The 14,804-nt window shown below is 43.1% G+C and overlaps 1 protein-coding gene across 1 annotated transcript; it reads left to right on the top strand.

The window, feature by feature from the left end:
• Positions 1 to 191: 191 nt before the first annotated feature.
• RIPK4 (receptor interacting serine/threonine kinase 4) lies at positions 192 to 14,517 on the top strand (the record flags this gene model as incomplete). Its single annotated transcript, XM_029085551.1, has 7 exons — positions 192 to 483; positions 8,207 to 8,355; positions 9,164 to 9,213; positions 10,270 to 10,428; positions 11,395 to 11,501; positions 12,035 to 12,287; positions 13,340 to 14,517. Coding segments are annotated over 7 exons (2,188 nt in total), but the record flags the coding sequence as incomplete, so codon positions are not given.
• Between the last annotated feature and the right edge of the window lie 287 nt (positions 14,518 to 14,804).

The raw sequence follows: 14,804 nt of genomic DNA on the forward strand, positions 1-14,804 counted from the left end.
AGTAGAAGCATACAGCAAAGCTAGTTAATGTGGAAATATGCCTGGAGTACAGGCTGCTGAGATGTAGCATGGTTCAGCCAAGCAATGCTCCTGAAATGTGGTGTTCAGTTTCATAGGAAGTGTTTTGTGCCTGTTTGCGGGGTGGGAGAAACAGCTACTCCATCCCTCACCATCTGTTCTCTTCTGTTCAGGGAGCGCATGGAGTTATTGGAAGAAGCCAGGAAGATGGAAATGGCAAAGTTCCGCTACATCCTTCCAGTTTATGGCATCTGTAAAGAGCCAGTTGGCTTGGTCATGGAATACATGGAAACAGGGTCTCTGGAAAAGCTCCTGGCTTCCGAACCTCTGCCCTGGGAATTGCGCTTCCGTATAATCCACGAGACAGCTGTGGGGATGAACTTCTTGCACTGCATGTCCCCTCCACTGCTCCACCTGGACCTCAAGCCTGCAAACATCCTGCTTGATGCCCACTACCATGTCAAGGTACGCATTGGGCACTCCATGCTGGGGACCCACCTTTGGATACTCTTGTTTGGCTCCTACCACGCTCAAAGGCCTGACAGAAACCAGCAGCATTCCTTTTGAACTAGAAAAATGCCCACCAACCCGACCTCTCCAATCCCCAAACTTGTCTACCTGATCTATGCACCATTTTGGTACATAAATAGAGGTAGAGTTAGGGAGCTTATGAGAACTCTCCTGAAATTTTAGCAGAGTGCTAGTGTAGTGTGTAGTGAACTGTGGTTTTGAGACCTAATGGATCCTGCTCTAAATTTCCTTGTAGTAGGGTCATGAGGCAGATGAGAACAGGGAGAGAAAAGTAGTATGAACTTCTATGTCATATGTACCACTTCCACAGCTCTCAATGGTAACCTTGTTCTGTCTAGGTCCTTCTGGCTTTGTATGCTCCACTAAATACCCAAATCTCATTTACAGTTGGAGTCCAGAGAAGCCTTCCCAGAGGCAACTCATTTTCTTCTTTCATTTGCTCAGAGCATATACGCTGAAAAAGCATCTCTTTCCTGACTGTTTATGCATACCAGAGGTCACTTAAGGGAATTCTTGTGGCTGTTATCAGCACAGAATTATTTTCGTTATCCATTTCCAGAGTAAGCTAGCAAACCTGTTGGCCTTCTCTGTTGGAGGTTCTGGTTGTGCTTGCTTTCTGATTTTTCCTTTTGGAGAAGAAAGAGACTGAAATACATCTTCTTCCTGATACCTTTTTTTTTCTTTTTTTTCCAAATCAGTGGCCAAACTTTTAACCTTAGAACTGCAGGATTAATCATGCTGTCTGTCTGATACAACTCAGTACAAGTAATCATAGATTTTTATCAGTGACATCATCCATCTCCTCCCTGCTTTCCTGTCCCCCTCAAACTGGTCAAATGGCTTTGGTCTTGCTGTACCACTTTAAAAATGAAATTTTCATTAAATGTAAACATCTCTGCTGATGTCATGAGAGGACTGGAGCCATAACAGGTGTGTTCCTTTAATGAAATCACACCTGTCACAGTCTCAGCTTTTTACTAGGCTTCTGAGTGGTTTACTTCTTAGAAGGATTTTCTTTCCGAGATAGGCATCTGCAGGTGCTCCATGGTATTATGACCAGAACATGAGGATCTGAACTGTTGCAAGAATATTCTCACACATTGGTGCTGAGAAGCCTTTGCTAACTATTTATTTACCTAAAGTTTGTGCTAGCTTGCATAACTTCTCCAATTCCTAATTCTTGACTCATCCATGAGCTAAGATAAGAAGGCTGTATTTTTCTCACTGTTTCAGGAGGTTGATGTGCTGCCTGATATTCTGCCTGCTGTATAGCCTGTATCTGGGTGGTGATGTAATACAAGGGGGCAAAGTGTGAAAGGTACAATTTAAAAAAAAAGAAAAGAAGATTTTGATGAGGTCATTGCTGGCATCCCTAAACTGTTGCTACTTGCTTTGAGTATGAAACACGTGAAGGTCTTCAGACCCCTTCCATTAAGTTCATAAAAGAATGGTCTGATCCAAACCTTCTTCCAGCCAGCAGTCTTTTACATCTGCAGGCGTCTTGGAAACTCCTCCAAGCAGCAAAGCAGACATAGGGACCTACATGCAAAATAAGAGATGTACATATTCTGTGAGGCACCTTCACTTTAAAAATGTGGCCCCAAACCTTCTTTTTGTGTGATGTGAAACATGTAATTAAATTTCAGACCCCGCAGCTTGATTTAATGTGCATTTTCTTGCTGGAATGCTAATGGAGCTCATGATGGAAGTGTTTTTACTTTTTAAATGTTAGCATTAATTTAGTAGGTGACCCGTCCCTAGTAGAATCTTAAGGTGAGTGAAGAGATGTCGCAGACTGCAAAAGAGTTTGGAGGTAGGGAGGACTTTTATAAACTGTTTGCCCTTGAGCCAGGAAACAGTCAGTCTTCCAGCAGAGCACATTAGAAATGCTTCTGTGCCGTGTTGCTAGCTAAATGGAAACACACCCTTCTTCTTTTACGAGCACAATGCTTAGTGTAAAAACCCCAAGTGAGGATGATGACTAATGCAGTAGTGTTGTACAGAACTTATCATCAAGTGGGTGCCTCCATATCATAAAGCTGTCTCCTGTATGTTACATAAGTGTGTGCTGAATTTTGTTCTTGGGAGGATAATTAAGAGGACAGGATTAGCCTGAGCACTGAGCAGGGATCTAGATAGATACTAACTTTTTCAAAGGCATGTTGGGGGATTCCTTGGTGATTTAAAATATAGGTATATAATATGTACAACACAAGGTAAGGCTTTGCTGGTTTTTGGAGTATGGATGGATGCATGCATGCATGTCCCCTTATCTCAGAGTGGTGGTGGAGCTCAGTGCTGACAGGAGCCCCCAGCTGGAAGCAACCTTCCCCACCACCTCCTCCTTCATCTTGATTGCCTTAAGCAGTGTGGTTTCCTTGGGAGGATTGTTCCATAGCCGGGCGGGCTTTGCTAGCAGGGATCAGCCTGCATTTTCTTTTCCTTAATGTCAACCTGTTACTTCTATTTGTACCAAGAAGATCCTCCCTGCCCCTTTCTCCAGCATTCCATATACGCCGCCTTCCAATACTTATGGGCTGTGTAACACCTAGTTTTTGCTTAACTGCACCACATCTTATGAGCTTGTTCTCCAGCTCTCCTGCCCTCCTCACGCATTCTGGATGTCTCCCCTGAGCTCCCTGTGATGTGGCAATCACTTGCAGGGAGCTGGCGCTGGGGAAGCAATGCCACATTCCAGCGCTGCCCTTGTGGGCTGTTAGTTTGCTTGTTCCCTACTCTGATGAGATCCCTCTCCAGGGCCCTCGGTAGGATAATACATACCCCCTGCCATGCAGTAATCATAGAATCATAGAATGGTTTGGGTTGGAAGGGACCTTAAAGATCATCTAGTTCCAACCCCCCTGCCATGAGCAGGGACACCCTAACTTGTTGCCAGCTACTGTGCCCCCATGCTCTCTCCATTGTTGCTTCCCAGGTTTCTTATCTTGAATATCTCATGGTTAAGAGTGTTACTTTCTCTTGAGGTATTTAACATTAAGTCAACCTGCAACTTAATACTTTTGGGCAAAAGCATTATTTGTAAATTCTTGTTTCTGTTACTGTCCAGCCTGTTTTTTGCAGGGCTTTTGCAGGGCTTTTCCTCATCTTGTCATATATATGTATATATACACACATACACACACACGCAAATGTATGTGTGTATGTATGTGTGGGTACCCCCCCCTACACACACGAAGGCAAATCCCACCAGTTGTTTTTTTTCATCTCTCAGATTTTGTTTTTAAAGAACTTGAAGCAGGATGAGCTGGTCTCAGTTGTGCACTGCTTTAAGCTCACCGTAGTTGCTTTGATTTTTTTTTTTCCTCCATTGCTGCAATTTAAACCAGTGTGAAGAGTGAAGTTTGCTGTGGTGTGCTGTGCTGATGGTCTTACTGAACATGGATAGCTTGCCTCTGTCATCTTTGCCTTTATTTGCTTCAGCTGAGGAAGGGACTGCAAAATTTGAGAGTGTGGAGTTAGAAGCAGCCTAGTCAGAAGGAGAATTTGTGTATCAGAAAGCTGCTTAATGTAGGTTGTTGACTGTAGGCGAAATTAATACCCACAGGCCAGGCTGGTAAAGAGCAGTTGTCTCTTTTTATTAGACTAGCTGATGTAGTTAACACGGCCACTTTTTTTTTAATGGGCTGCAAATGCTCTCCTGTTCTTGGAAATGAGAAGAGGCTTTGCTGTTTTGTGTGTCCCTTCTCCTTGTTTCCCATCCCTCCTGATGATGGTTTGCATGTAGGGCTATTGTTACACAGCTCTTTAATCCCAACCAACAAAGCTGCTTTTCACCTTGATCAATTCTCTAATTGATCTAATTGTGGTGGCACAGGGGAGGGAACAAGACCATCCCTGTTACGGTAATGCAGATTTATGACAGATTAAAATGGATGTTTGACTGTGGGTTCGGTTTCTGCCACTTCTGAAGACAGCATTACAAACATCACACTTGAACACAGGTTTTGAGGAGTTAAGGTTGGAAAAGGATGGAAATACAGGCTGTTTCAGAAAGACTTCTTTTAGTAGCTGACTGAAGTGTGCTCATAAACACTGAGTTAAAGACGGATGTTTGAAGTGCAGGTCCTGGTTGTGTCTACGCTTGGAATCAGTTTGTATTTCTGATTTTCAGTGGTCTAATCTGTGACCCATGTAAGTCTCTTAAAAAATGATGTAATTTCTTAAAGAACAACATTGAAATAACCAGTCCTTCTCCCCTACTCCCAGAAAAACAACCAAACAAGGCCAACACAGCCCCCATCACCCCAAACACCCTAAAACCCATTAGACAAATGTGGTGACATTCTCGATGTCCAAGTGCACAGAGACTTTGGACAGAGACAAATACTGGATATACCAGCAGCAATTAAAAGTTAATCTGGTGGCTTTATCACCCGAATAAAACCTTTCGCTGAACTCTGTCCCCAAGTCCATTGGATCTGGAGTCTTGTTTGCAGAAAAATGACATGAAGCATCAGAAGCTAAGTACACGCTTCAGGATGGCCTTTCAGGAGTCATCAGTGAAAGCACTTCCCAAGCACTAATTTTGGTCCTGGGAGCTAGATCCCTGCAGTATTTGGGAATAGCTGACTTTAGTAACCGTTGTAGTTACAAGAGCCTATCTAATAGTTTAAAAATAAAATAAAAAAAAATTTACAAACTCAAAGTAGCTAAAACTTTGTGTTTTCAACCCCCACTCCCCCCCCCCAAAAAAAAGAAGCCAACAAACAAACCCACAAGAAAAAAAGAGGAAAAAAAAAAGAAATTAAAAAGAAAAAGATCTTTGGATCTTGGAATCTCTCAGTAAAGTAAGTGTTGTTGGGAAGTGGGCAGGAAAACATGTACAGATCCCTTCCCCAGTCGCTACTCACGTGTTTGTTCTCATGCAGACCTTAAAAGAGCAGAGATCAAGCAAGCTGTCTGAACATGAACAATCCCACTGTCTGCGTGGGCTTTGGCCAATGTTTTTTCTCTTCTTCCTACCTCTTCACCGCGTGTTTTGCATGAAGCAGTCTGTCGCCTCTGTGTCTGCTCTTAACTTTGCTGATATTAGGTTTGCTTTTGAAGCACGATGGGATCCACCTGAAGTAACTGATGTGAGGAGTGAGATTACGGGTTCTCTTGGATCGTGGGCGAGGCAGATCCCAGGGTGGGCTGCAAGGGCTAGTGGGGATGTGGAGGAAGAAGTGGGGAGGGGTACTTCACTTTCACTGCCTTCACCAGCAAGGGTGCCTTGTGTTGCAGAACTATGTGTACCTGCCAAGCAATTTAAAGGCAAAATAGGTGAGTTAAATGGCTGTGTCTTCCACCCACTGCACGGTTCCCACTGATGCTTAAAGAAACTGCTTGGCTAAATACACCATGTAGTGTGGAAAATTTACCCTAAAGGAACTAATAAAAGCCACAAAAGCTGTCAGCAGAATCTTACTGTTTTGTTGCAGCCTGGAAGATAACAATTCTTCCATTTCCAGTGCTTTCTGCAAATTTGATATGACTGAAGCTCTGCTTTACAGCCAAATTTCCTATTAATTGATATAAAACCTAGTCCTTCACAGTAGGAAGGGGCAGGTTCACCAGGTAAAGTTCTTGTTAGCCTGGGGGGGGGGCACGTACTGGGTACCTCTAGCTGTTTCTCAGTTTGTAGGCTGTGACTGAGACTTTGTGTGTCTAGTGTGTTTAGCCTCCTGTCTTAGCCCCTAGTCTTCAATTCACACAACATAGCTGGTGACTTTTAACACAAGAGTGTCACTGTGCTGTCTGTATTTCATCTTTATTTCTTAACTTACACAGTAGGAAACTTGGTATTGTTTAGACAAAGAGGAAGGTGTATTACTTTAATTATGCCTACATGCCATATGAATTTCTTGAGGTGTATACAGGCCTCTGCTTCACGTTAATCAAAGGATAGCAGCGCTTTGCCAAGTCAGATCTGTTCAGACTTGCAGCAGTCAGTTCATTTATGAACCTGACACTACGGGCTTGTGTGATGTTGGAGTTGTGCTTTTGTTCTCCTGTGGAGCACTAAGCGCCCCAGACTCATTCAGCGCTTCCTGGGGCGGTCAGTTCAGCTCTTCCCAGGGTCAGCTGGCTTGTGAACCTGGGTTTCTTGACTGCTTACTGCTTGCCTGAGCTCTAGTGCTTGGCTTGCTGAGGAGGCCAGCAATCCCCCTCTGAGAGTGTAGCCCTGAGAAACTCTTCCTCCAGATGACTTTGCTTTTTTCCCCCCTTTTTTTCCCCCCTTTTTTTTTCCCTTCTCAAGTCATTCCCACGTTACCCTACAGATTTAAGATACAGATGGACAGCAGGTTGGATAAGCCTGTGTGCTAGGTACAGGACTTCTACAGCTCCTGAGAATGCCTCTACTGAGCTCTTTGTTCCTGGGAGAAGTTCTTCCTGAAGCTATGTGGGTTGCTTTGTTTTATGGCAAAGGGAGATTCCTAGCATTTGAAGACATGGCTGTGTAGCCTGCCTGTTCTCCAGCAGGCTGATGCTGGCAGCAGTTTTCTCCCTTTCCAGTATTGGATACATGTTATGACTAGCTTTGTGGTATCTTTAGACAGAAACTTCTGAAAGAGTAAAGTTGGAGCCTATTTAAAAAAAAAAAAAAGTTTTTTTTAATTATGCTTGTTTTGAGGGAGAACTTTCTCAAAGGAGAAGCTGTGAAGATCAAAAGGGGGATGAGTCACTGAAAAAACCTAAGTATTTATTAGATAAAAAGAATGTATAAATTGGGGGGGAGGGGAATCTTATCTAACATGTAGGCAAAAATCAATGGGCTGAGCGGTCCAAAAAGACTCAACTTTTCTTGAAATTTCCACATAGCATAATAGACATTTTTGACCAGTGGGAAATAAGTAAGACAAAGGAAATTCCTTGCCTATCATTTTGCTTGATGATTGGTATACCTTTGAGAGCAAATGAATGCATATTTGTTTGACACTTCAAATTAAATTGGAGGTGTGTTTTCCTTTTTAGAAACTTGCTGTCACTTGTTTGGTTCATTTCAGCTGTGTTCACTGCGTCACTGCACTAACTTGCCATATCTCCTAGCTGCCAAAAAGAATTCCCTGTGTGGGTTTTTGATGTGTGTGTATGTGTGTTTTGGTTTGGGTTTGGGTTTTTTTTTTAACACTTGGTGCCTCTGGTGTTGGGCTTAGTCCTTGTTGGCATGGTTGGTGTAACAGCAGTATCTGAAAGAGCAAGTCTCTTGCACTCACTGGAGAGCTCATGGGCTGAAAACAGGCGCTCAGAACACTTAAGCGCAGTGTACAACGTGAGGTTACATAGGGAAAGGGGAAGCAGGACCAGTAATTACATTAAAGTAGTTTGCACTAACTAAATTTGACTAGTTTTAAATTACAGTAAATTTTCTTGACTGTTTGTTGTGTTTGCTATGTAATGGGCTAACATGCTGCTGCTTGCAAAAAACTGCTTGCCTTCTTCTTTTTTTGTTTTCAGCTCAACCATAAAGAAAAATCTCCCGTAGTGTGATGCTTCCAGAGGAGTTTCCTTAGCTTACTGTTTCTGAACAGCAGCTTGCTGTATTTTGTTGCGTCATCCTGTTACACCTGTCGTTCTTTACAGAAAATTTTTTGTTAATGCCTCTGAAATCTAATGGTAGCACGCACTTCTTTTCCCCCTCTTCCATTTTTTGCAGATTTCTGACTTTGGACTTGCGAAGTGCAATGGCTTGTCTCATTCCCATGACATCAGCATGGATGGCTTGTGTGGCACTATTGCGTACCTTCCTCCAGAGCGCATCAAAGAGAAAAACAGGTGTTTTGACACCAAACATGATGTGTACAGGTCAGTTAACTATGAAAATGCTTAAAAGCCACTTTTAAGTATTACTGTAAAATGAGCCCTCTCTTTTTTGGTTATAAAGCCTAATTGAGCATGAAACCCCTTAATCTAGTTTGAGCCTTATCTTACAAAGGGCCACGCTTGCTTTGCTTTTTGCAAAGCCTTTATAGGGTAGAGGCCTTTTGACAAACTGCAGCTGATCCTGGGTTTTGAGCATTATCATTCCAAGTAACACTTACTTACTAGCAGCTGGCATGGAAGGCACTCTGCCCACCTTTAATTTCCCCATCAAAAGGTACATCCTGACCTACTTTTTGAGTCTGTGACAAAATTCTTAGTTATCTTCAGTGGATTTCATCACGATGTCTTTGGTTCTTCTTTCATGGTAAGGTTATTAGGAAAAGGAAATCATAGCTGTAGATCAAAAGATATGTCATATTCTAAATGGAATGTGTTTCTTTAAAGTAATCTTGCAGGGTAGATGTATTAAATAAAATCCACAGTAATGCTTTGCTGCTCTCTGATTTTGTTAGTGTTGCTGTGGAGTAGTTGGTAAATGTTACCAAGAACTCAACAGCCTCCAGCAGGTCCCTATGTTCGCTGCCTCGGGTTCCTCCCTGCAAAAACTAGTCTTTCAAATCAGTGTTCTTGGCTGCATCTTGCAGTGTGTGTTCGTCAGCTGTTAGATGCAGAAGTGAAGGACAAGGAAAGAGAACTTAGGAAAATAAATTATATTTCTGTGAGTTTTTTGGGTTTTTGATGTTTGTTTTTAAAGCTCTTCTAGAAATAATCTCTTTGCATTTATTTGTAGCTTTTCCATTGTGGTTTGGGGAGTTCTTACACAGAAGAAGCCTTTTGCAGGTAAGCTTGATATATTGTGGTTCTGTTGGATTTTTTTTTTTCCTTTCTCCCATTGATTAGCACACTTCCTGTCCCACCAGCCCCACATTACATGCATGTCCTCCAAATTCCTACAGTCTTGTGTGGTAGACACTTTTAAGCTCTCAAATTGTCATCACAAATCTAAGTCCACCTTTGGCCTACAGTGTGAAAGCAGAACCCGTATTGCCACAGGGGGCCTTAGTCTGCACCTTTTTGCTTGTGCTGGAGTTTGCTGTAGGGATCCAGAGTAGTGTGTGGCACACACAGACATCTGACGTGTTTGCAGCCAACGAGGAACAGCGCAGAGCAAAGCCAACTGGCAGGCAACTGTGCTGTTTTCAGAAACAGCCTCTCTGCAGAGAGGTCCCGCAGTTTATTTGTAGAGTGCTCTTAAAAAAAAAAAAAAAAGCTGTGTGTGAGAATAAACCTTGTTCCACCCCACAGTAAATGTACCGACCAACAGGCAGCTATTTATCCTTTATGACTTTTCCTGTGTGTATGACTAGCCTATGTATATCAAACATGTTTGAACAGGTTCCAGTCTACTGTTAATTTTCCGTAAGTGAGAGAGCCCATTTAGCTCAGTGGTTGACTTCAGAGTCAAGAGCCACGTTACTGAACTGCTTGATTTGTGTTCTTCCTTTACCTTTATGAAAAGTTCAGGAACCTGGTCCAAATAAGAGCTATGGTTCAGTTTTCTTACAGCAGATACGGAAATCCAAAGAGAAGTAGCAAAGAACTGATTGAGTTTTTTTCTTTGGTTCTGTGTCTTTTATGGGTGTAAAAAGAACACAGTCAGTCACTGACAATTGTTTTGAACTGATACATGGGAAGTGGGTGTTATTGCATTGATGAATGTACTGTGGAGAATAAGAGTACCTTCTTTTTTCCTGTTGATAAGAGAGAGCACTCTAAATCTATAAAAAAAATGCATGAAAACAAAGTTTCAGCCTAATACACTGTTAATGCTCGTAGACAAAAGAGAAGTCATTCCTTTTGCTGGGAGATCTTAATTTGTGTACTTTTGCTTTACAGAGGAAAACAACATTTTACATATTATGGTAAAAGTAGTTAAAGGCCACCGCCCAGAGCTACCTGCTGTTTCCAAATCCAGACCTCATTCATGTAATAACTTGATCAAACTGATGCAAAAATGTTGGCAAGATGATCCTGGTGAACGGCCAACATTTCAAGGTAAGATTTCCTCGTAACTTGGCTGCCCATTTATTCCTCTATGAGTCACGTTATTGCTCAGGACTCTGTTAATCCTTGGGGTAAGTGCTGTGAACCTCTGTGACAGGGTAAATAGAGCACATTGTATGGTAGAGACAATGATACAGGCCTCTTATTCATTTGTGGAGGAAGGGATTATCTGGGGACAAGTCTCACCATGATGGTGTTATGTAAACACATCAGGAATAAGACCTGTATTGAACCAGTTGATCCATTCAGCCAGAAATTATGTTAGTTTCTCATTCTGCATATCAGGGCATATGCCAAGCCTGGAGTTGGTGTGGTTTTCACCATGCCAAAGTGTTGAAAGCTCTGGCTCTTAAAATTTACTGTTGTATGCTAAGAATCTGAATTGTTTTCTTGTAATAAAACAATTTCTACTGTCATTTTTCTGCCAAGAAAAGGCAACTCTGGTGAAAGGCTTGAACTTGTCCAAAGCACCTGTTATGAATTCAAATGTGCAGAAGGATGTAGCAAGTGCTATCTCCAGGTAGCTTTATTTAACTTTAATGGGAGAGATTTGCCTCTTCCCTCTCTTCCTGCTCAAACAGGTAGGGGGACTGAAGGGAAGAGGGATCCCATCTTTTTAAAAACATGTGCCAGCAGTAGACTGATTCCCATTTCACAGTCCTGCAGCGTAACCACCATGTAACATCAGTCTGGTCTGAATGTGAAAATGAATTTTTCAGTCAGACCTGTACCCTTTTTGCTTTGCTATACGTTTGTACCTACTAATGGATGGAGTAGTCAAAATTGGAGTCTTTCTCCCACAGTATCTCGAAGCTGTTAAGCTCTAGTGATAGAGAAAGGCAATGGGGCATCTCAGAAAAGTCTCCTATTAAAAAAAAACCTAAAAAACCCCAACAAAACCACCACAACAACAACAAACCCAACAAACCACAAAATCTTCTCTTTCTTTCTTCAAAGAAATCACTTCAGAAACAGAGGCCCTTTGTGAAAAACCAGAAGATGAAACAAAAGAGATGATAACTCAGGACCTGGACACCAAGAATTCCCCAGAGCAGCAGCCTGAGGTATTTTCTCTTTCCACCTCTTGTTCAAGCACACTAGGTTTTGCTAGGAGCAGGTTCCTCTGTGACCTTCAACTTCCCAAGCAACCCTCTCTTTGCTGCTTGCTGCTTTTGAGCACCTTCTCGCCTGACAGAAGTGGATCTTGGTGAAGGACTAGAATGCAAAAGTGACAGCAGATGCATGGGCCAGCTCAGGAAAACCTCAGTGCAGGACTAAGTGCAAGTGGATCTTAGACTGTTGAGGGAGAGCAGGACAGTTAGGAAATAAAGGCGATGTGGTGACTATGTGGGTGTGACTGATCTTAAAGAACGCTGTAGACAGAAGAGCCATGTGGCTTTAGTGACTGTGTGAGCACTGATGAAAGCTGCCCTCCTGCATCTGAAAATTTTCAGTGACCTTATTCATAGGTTTCATTTAATACAAACAGTGCTTAAAGGCTACCTGCGAACTAACAAACTTATATTTCTTCCTGTAGGACCTCATGCTTAGTTTTCTTTAGTCACCTTTCTAAAATGCTTGTGTGCTTCTCTTGAAGGGGCTGTCTGCATTATCCCAGCCAAAACAGGAGCCTGCTCTGCCGTCAGTTAAGGATTACAGTCTCTCAGAGTTGTTGTCCCAGCTGGATTCGGGGATTTCACAGACTATGGAAGGCCCTGAGGAGCTCAGTCGCAGCTCTTCTGAGTCCAAAATTGCCTCCAGTGACAAGCGGCTTTCAGGAGTTTCATCTGTAGATTCAGCTTTTTCATCCAGAGGCTCCCTTTCCCTTTCCTTTGAAAGGGAGAGTTCAGGTAATGGTCAGGTTTTTCTTTGTTGTTGTTTTTTTTGTAGTTGTTTGGACTTGGGCATAGGAGTCCATAGGTTGGAGAGTAGTCATATAAAGAACAGCATTCTGGAAGTCATTGTTAGCCTTGCTTTCTCTGCTGTCAGCACAACAGATTTGTTTACTGGAGGTAGTTATTTAAAAAAAAAAAAATAAAAAAAAGAGGTGGTTCCCAAACATGACCTAATGAGAAATAATAAATCTCATTTACTTTTGAAAAGAAGTGACCTGAATGCCCATCAAAGCAGTTACAGAATCAGTCGTGTAAAGGTTGGTTGGAAGGGAGGTCACCTAGTCCAGCGTCTCGCTTGAAGCGGGACTAAAGCAAATGCCCAGTCAGGTGAGCTGAGTTTGTGGCTTTTTTTAGTTATACTGAGCCCAAGTCTGAGCACGTTTGGGTTTTTTTGTTGTTTGGTTTGGTTTGGGTTTTTTTGAGAAGACTCAAGCCACCTTTTCAGCAACCCCCATGAACATTGTAATAAAGACAATGAAGACCCCTGTTGTTGTGCACACACCCTTCCCTTTTCAATCCGGTACTGCAAAAACAAGGCATTTATTTTCCAGTTATGCAAACAATGGTTAGTGCAGGGAGATCAACCACAGCATCCTTTGCTCTTCATTTCACAAGAAACGGAATAAGAACGCATGGGGCTCCAAATTTGAAACTGTTCTGAAACTACTGTGAGGAGCATAGGGGGGATTTCTTTGCAGTTATGTCATTGCTGGAGCCACCAGATATGTTAGCCATGGGCAAGGAAGGTTTGACGGGTATAAAATTGCGATGGTGTCTTTTTCATAGAATCACAGAATAGTTTAGGTTGGAAGGGACCTTTAAAGGTCATTTAGTCCAGCCCTCGGCAGTGAGTGGGGAACATCTTCAACTAGATCAGGTTGCTCAGAGACCTGTCCAGCCTGACCTTGAATGTTTCCAGGGATGGGGCATCTACCACCTTTATGGGTGACCCATTCCAGTGTTTCAGCACCCTCACTGTAAAAAATTTCTTCCTTATATCCATCTAGATATTGGTACTACAGACATACAGAAGAGGAAGCTAACAGAGGCCATTCTATCTGGAGATACCAGCAAGCTGATGAAGATCCTCCAGCCTCAAGATGTTGATATTGTTTTAGATGGGAACTCTAGTCTTCTGCACTTGGCTGTTGAAGCTGGTCAAGAAGAATGTGTCAAATGGCTCCTCCTGTATAACGCTAACCCTAACCTCACCAACAAGAAAGGATCCACCCCTCTTCACATAGCTATCGAGAAGAAAGTTAAAAGCATTGTGGAGCTGATTATGGCTAGGAAAATCAATGTTAATGCCAAAGATGAAGATCAGTGGACTGCTCTTCACTTTGCTGCCCAAAATGGGGATGATTTCAGCACCAAAATGCTGCTTGATAAGAATGCATCCTTAAATGAGGTAGATTTTGAGGGCAGAGCCCCCATCCACATAGCCTGTCAGTATGGCCAAGAGAATATTGTGCGAATCTTGCTGAGAAGAGGTGTCGATGTGAACATCAAAGGAAAGGATGACTGGGTGCCACTGCACTATGCTGCCTGGCAAGGTCATCTCCCCATCGTAAAGCTTCTGGCCAAACAGCGGGGTGCGAATGTGAATGTGCAGACCGTGGATGGAAGGACCTCGCTACACTTGGCTGCTCAAAGAGGACACTACCGTGTCGCTCGCCTTCTCATAGACCTGGAGTCGGATGTCAACATACAGAACGCGCTCTTGCAGACCGCTCTCCACATAGCTGCTGAAACTGGCCACACCAGCACGTCAAGGCTGCTCCTTAAACACGGTGCAGACATTGAGGCAGCAACAGCAGAAGGATACACTGCTCTGCACTTGGCATCTCGCAGCGGCCATTTAGCGACAACAAAGTTGCTGATGGATGAAAGGGCCAGTGTTCTCGCCAGGAGCCCTTTAAACAGGACAGCATTACATCTTGCTGCAGAAAATGGGCACTCTGAAGTAGTAGAAGAACTTGTCAGTCCAGAAAATATCAATGTTTCTGACAGTGAAGGGTTGACAGCTCTTCATCTGGCTGCACGAGGAGGGCACACAAAAACAGTTGAGGTTCTTCTGAAGCATGGGGCGCACACTGACATGCGAAGACCCACATGTCAGACCCTGCTAAAGCTTGCGCAGCAGAGCAGTAATAGCTCAGTCACTGTGTTGTTAAGTGAGACTTAAGCAAAAGGTACAGGATTTGCTGCCTTTCTACTTGGTGCGAGAAGGCTGCTGGAGCCTGACTCATGAGGGCCTTTTCCACTTGTGCAGTGACCTGCCCATCAGTGGTGTCAGCTGATGGACTGAGGTGCAACCAGCAGAAGCTCCTTGTGTTTTGAGTGTGCGAGTGAGCGCGCACATGGACTAAGGGCAGATGTAAAGCTAAGATCTGGAGTCTGCCATGCTGTGGTTTGTATCAGTCATTGTGCATGTGCCTGCCCTGTCTGTATATTGACATTTCGCTCCCAAGG

The sequence above is a fragment of the Antrostomus carolinensis genome, unplaced genomic scaffold (assembly GCF_000700745.2).
Source record: "Antrostomus carolinensis isolate BGI_N321 unplaced genomic scaffold, ASM70074v2 scaffold20706, whole genome shotgun sequence".
NCBI classification, from domain to species: domain Eukaryota; kingdom Metazoa; phylum Chordata; class Aves; order Caprimulgiformes; family Caprimulgidae; genus Antrostomus; species Antrostomus carolinensis.